The sequence below is a fragment of the Mus pahari genome, chromosome 21 (genome assembly GCF_900095145.1).
Source record: "Mus pahari chromosome 21, PAHARI_EIJ_v1.1, whole genome shotgun sequence".
Lineage (NCBI taxonomy): Eukaryota > Metazoa > Chordata > Mammalia > Rodentia > Muridae > Mus > Mus pahari.
Window position 1 is genome coordinate 41749781 of NC_034610.1, and position 3031 is coordinate 41752811.

General features: G+C 49.0%; 1 protein-coding gene across 1 annotated transcript in view; it reads right to left on the reverse strand.

Moving 5' to 3' along the window:
• Ect2l (epithelial cell transforming 2 like) overlaps positions 1-3031 on the reverse strand; it is a 70264-nt gene that overhangs the window by 12775 nt on the left and 54458 nt on the right. Inside the window, 1 exon segment of the mRNA XM_021221117.1 lies at positions 939-1153. Within this exon segment, the coding sequence (XP_021076776.1) occupies positions 939-1153 (215 nt within the window).

The window sequence follows — 3031 nt, forward strand, 5'->3', positions numbered from 1 at the left end:
TAGCCCTGGCTGTCCTGGAACTCACTCTGTAGACCAGGCTGGCCTTGAACTCAGAAATCTGCCTGCCTCTGCCTCCCAAGTTCTGGGATTAAAGGCGTGCACCACCACTGCCTGGCTTGGTAGGACTTCCTTTTGACCAGTTGAGACCTTTACCACAGATTGGTCTGCATTTGACAGGATGGGATCTGGGCAGAATGAGGGAAGAGGTTGGCTGCCCTGGATCGCATCCTTTACCTTAACTCTCTTGGATCATAATCCAGCTTCTGACCCACAGAGAGCCAGGGCCATGGACATTCTCACAGCCCTCTGAGGAGAGTGGCACCTTCAAAAGCTTCAAGGCCAAGATCCACAACTTACATACATCCCGCATACTCAACAGATCCAACGTGACCTTCTTAGCTACTCTAGGTCATGCAAACTGAAAGATGTTCCATCAGCCTTCTCACTGAGTCACAGCTGGGCCCAGGAAGTGACAAACTATCTCTCCAGATCTGTGGAAATTGACTGTGACCAGCACTGGGCTCATCTCACTCACGATAGGTAGAAACCGTTGTTTTTCTTCATCTCTCAACAGATGTAGGAAACCCAGGATGGAAAAGCAGAGTAGCCATTGAATCCTTTGCTCCTGGCCCATTCAGTTAGACATTATTAACTCTTGCCCACGGACTTTGATGTGAGCAGTTTATTGCATACAGAATGCTCAGGCATTGATTAGTTTTCTTTCACATGCTGTAACCTGGGGCTGGGATGGCACTAGAAGCCATCTGCTGGTTGTGGCTGTCAGGGAACATGCAACAGAGCCTCTCTGCTCTTCCAGGTAATGGAATCCCCAAGAAGATAGAGAGCTGCTGGACCACAGTGAAGCTTTAGAAACAAAGTTTGTTCTTCCCTCATCTGGGGGAGTACTGTTTTTTAAAGACGCCATCTTCATGGCTTACCTGTTGAGAGTTAAGATGTGCAGAATGTCAGAAAAGATGATGTGGATATTGGCAGCACTCAGAATGGCTCTGTTTGAGGAGAGCGCTGCCTTCAGGGGCCTGGCGTACACATCCTGCACGATTCCCAGCATCTGTACATACTGCCTCTCGCTCTGCACAAGCTCCCTCACCACTCGGGTTCGTTTCTCTACTGAGTTCATCTGGAGCTTTCTCTCCTGCAGAAACATCAAGAATTCATGAGAAATTGAACGACTGGGACCCTCAGCAAAAGGCAAGACGTTTAAGGAGGTGGAAGGGACAAGATCCATAAGAGGGACTGTCCTAAGGGAAGATGACAACAGTACAGCTCTAGATAAAGCTACCCTGAAGTTTCCTGAAACAGACATCTGGTACTGCCCCCACCCACAGACACAGACACACACACACACACACATACACACACACACACACCTATAACTGTCTTCTGTTCTCTTTCTCTCTTGTCCACTGGGATAGCATAAGAAACTGTATATGAACTACCCACTGCGTGTTCACAAGTGTATTACCTCCCTCCACCCAGAGAGCCAAAGATGTTGACATCAGAGAGGGTGAGGAGTCCCCTCACCTCCCTAGAAAACCTCCCTTGCTGTGGGAGCTGCAGGGCCATTCACTTAGCTCCCACCTTGCTATTCCAGAAGTGATTTTATCCTCAGTCTGTTAACCCAACAGCACTTTCTTCTACATAGACAAACTAAGGAAAACAGTAACCCTACAGGAAGGACAACAGTCTCAACTAACCTGTACCCCTGAGACCACTCAGATACTGAGCCATCAACCAGGCAGCACACACCAGCTGATATGAGGCCCCTGACATACACAGCAGAGCACTGCCTGGTCTGGCCCCAGTGGGGGAAGATGCACCTAATGATCGAGAGACTTGAGACCCCAGTGAGTGGGGAGGCCTGGGGGGGGGGTTATCCTCTTGAAGAAGGGGAGGAGGAGGAATGGGATGAGGAACTATGAGAGGGCAGACTGGGAGGAGGGCAACCTCAGGAAGTAGGTTGGAGGGACCCTCCAGAATACACCCGAGACCTGGGAGGTTAGAGACTCCCAGGACTCAAAGGGAGGAACCTTAGATGAAATGCCCGACAGTAGTGAGGGGGAACTTATAGAACCCACCTCCAGCAGGAAGACAGGACATCAAATGAGGGATGGGGTTGCCATCCCATAGTCACTGACCCATAATTGTTCCTGTCTGAAAGACTTACAGGGATGGAAATGGAGATGAGCCTGAGGGAAAAAAAGGTCTAACGACAGGCCCAAAGTAGGATCCAGCTCAAGGGGAGGCCCCAAGATCTGACACTATTACTGAGGCTATGGAGTGTTCACAAAAAGGGACCTAGCATGACTGCCCTCTGAAAGACCCAGCAAGCAGCATTTGTACCCAACCAATGGACAGAAGCAGCTGACCCCTGTGGTTGAATTTGGCAAGGGTGAAAGAAGCTGAGGAGAAGGGTGCCCCTTAGGAGGGCCAGCAGTCTCAATTAATCTGGACCCCTGAGATCTCTCAGATACTGGACCACCAAACAGCATACACAGCTGATATGAGACCCCCCAACACACATATACAGCATAGGACTTCCGGGTCTGTGTTCATTCAGAGATGATGCACCTAACCCTCAAGAGACAGGAGGCCCCAGGGACTTTAGAGGTCTGGTGAGGTGGGGGGTGGGGACATCCACATGGGGACGGGTTGGGGAGGAGGTGTGGGATGTGGAACAGTCAGAGGGTGGATGGGGGTTGTGGGGATAAAATATGGAGTGTAAATTTTTTTTAATTGTTAAAATTAAAAAAAAATAAAAATAATTAAAAACCAAACAAACAAAAAAGAATTCTAGGCAGGACATGAGTCCACATACCTGTGATCCCAGCCTTTGAGAGGCTAAATGGAGCAGCAGGACTATAAAGTAAACGGAAGCCTGGCTCACACAGCAAAGCCCTGTCTCAACAAGCCCAGAGCTGGAGATACAACTCAACAGTTGGTCACCTGTGGAGGATGACTCTAGATTCAAGTCCTTCCATGGCCAAAAAAAAAAAAAAAAAAAAAAAAAAAA